We start from the raw sequence: 1163 nt of genomic DNA on the forward strand, positions 1-1163 counted from the left end.
CTGAGCCCCGGGCCGGACAGCCCGGGCCGCCTGCCCGCGACCGGGCTCCCGTGGGAAGGGGAGAGCTTGGGCTGAGGCTGTTCGGAGCGTTTGGGGTGCTCTTAGCAAAGCTGTGAACAGAGCTGCGTTCTCTGTCCCTTGGAGAAAGGAAAGTTTCCCGACAGGGCTTGTATAGAGAATTTATTTAAATTGCAAAGTAAAAGTTGTTGTTTGGAAGTAAACCGGGTACAGATCGAGGTTGAGGACCCTTAGAAATCTTACATAAGAGGAGAGGAGCAGCCCGGTGAAGAGCAGTAGATACAAGGCTGAGTGTGAATTCAGAGCTCGTAATTAATTACATGCTTAATCCTGTTCCCAGGGGCCTAATGAAGAGTGTGAGTTTGAGAAGCCAGCCAGTTTTGTTTATTTTTTTTCCTTAATCCAATAAAAAGGAGAGGACTTTTTTTTTGGAGGGTCACTCCCTTCATTTACATCTCCTCTGTATGAGCCAGGAGCCGTGAAGGCAGGAGGCAGAGAGAGGGTGTTTGGGTATCCGACTCCTGATTCCTGCCCTTTGCAGTTTTTCCATGGAGTCAGAGAGGCTCGTGCTACGAAACACTGCGAGTAACTTCGGTCCTGGGAGTCTTGAAAAACCTAATTCCTTAGTAAAACAGCCACTTTACTGGAACGGGACTCATCAATTTGAAGTGTGCTGTGGGCATCCCTGGAGTTTTTGGGCCACTTCCCTTTGAGCGGGACCTTATTTTCCCCTTTCTCTCCACCCCAGCTGCTGTAGGGTGGGGGCACTGTGGGGTGCGTGGATTCGGGCGCTGCTAACGAGGTATCTCTCTCCTTCCCCCTCTCCTCTGGCTGCTCCTCGGCGCAGGGCGGCTGAGCCCCCCAGCCTGCACCCTGCGCAAACACAAGACGAACAGGAAGCCCCGGACGCCCTTCACCACGGCGCAGCTGCTCGCCCTCGAGAGGAAGTTTCGGCAGAAGCAGTACCTGTCCATTGCCGAGCGTGCCGAGTTCTCCAGCTCGCTCAGCCTCACCGAGACCCAGGTCAAGATCTGGTTCCAGAACCGCCGCGCTAAGGCCAAGCGGCTCCAGGAGGCCGAGCTGGAGAAGCTGAAGATGGCAGCCAAGCCCATGCTCCCGCCTGCTGCTTTCGCCATCTCCTTCCT

General features: G+C 54.8%; 1 protein-coding gene across 1 annotated transcript; it reads left to right on the forward strand.

Annotated features, from left to right (window-relative positions):
- Positions 1-865: 865 nt before the first annotated feature.
- On the forward strand, positions 866-1161 carry LOC104162874 (homeobox protein GHOX-7; the record flags this gene model as incomplete). Its single annotated transcript, XM_009701703.1, has 1 exon — positions 866-1161. A coding segment is annotated over one exon (296 nt), but the record flags the coding sequence as incomplete, so codon positions are not given.
- Positions 1162-1163: the final 2 nt, after the last annotated feature.

The sequence above is a fragment of the Cariama cristata genome, unplaced genomic scaffold, assembly GCF_000690535.1.
Source record: "Cariama cristata isolate BGI_N322 unplaced genomic scaffold, ASM69053v1 scaffold25036, whole genome shotgun sequence".
NCBI classification, from domain to species: Eukaryota; Metazoa; Chordata; class Aves; order Cariamiformes; family Cariamidae; genus Cariama; species Cariama cristata.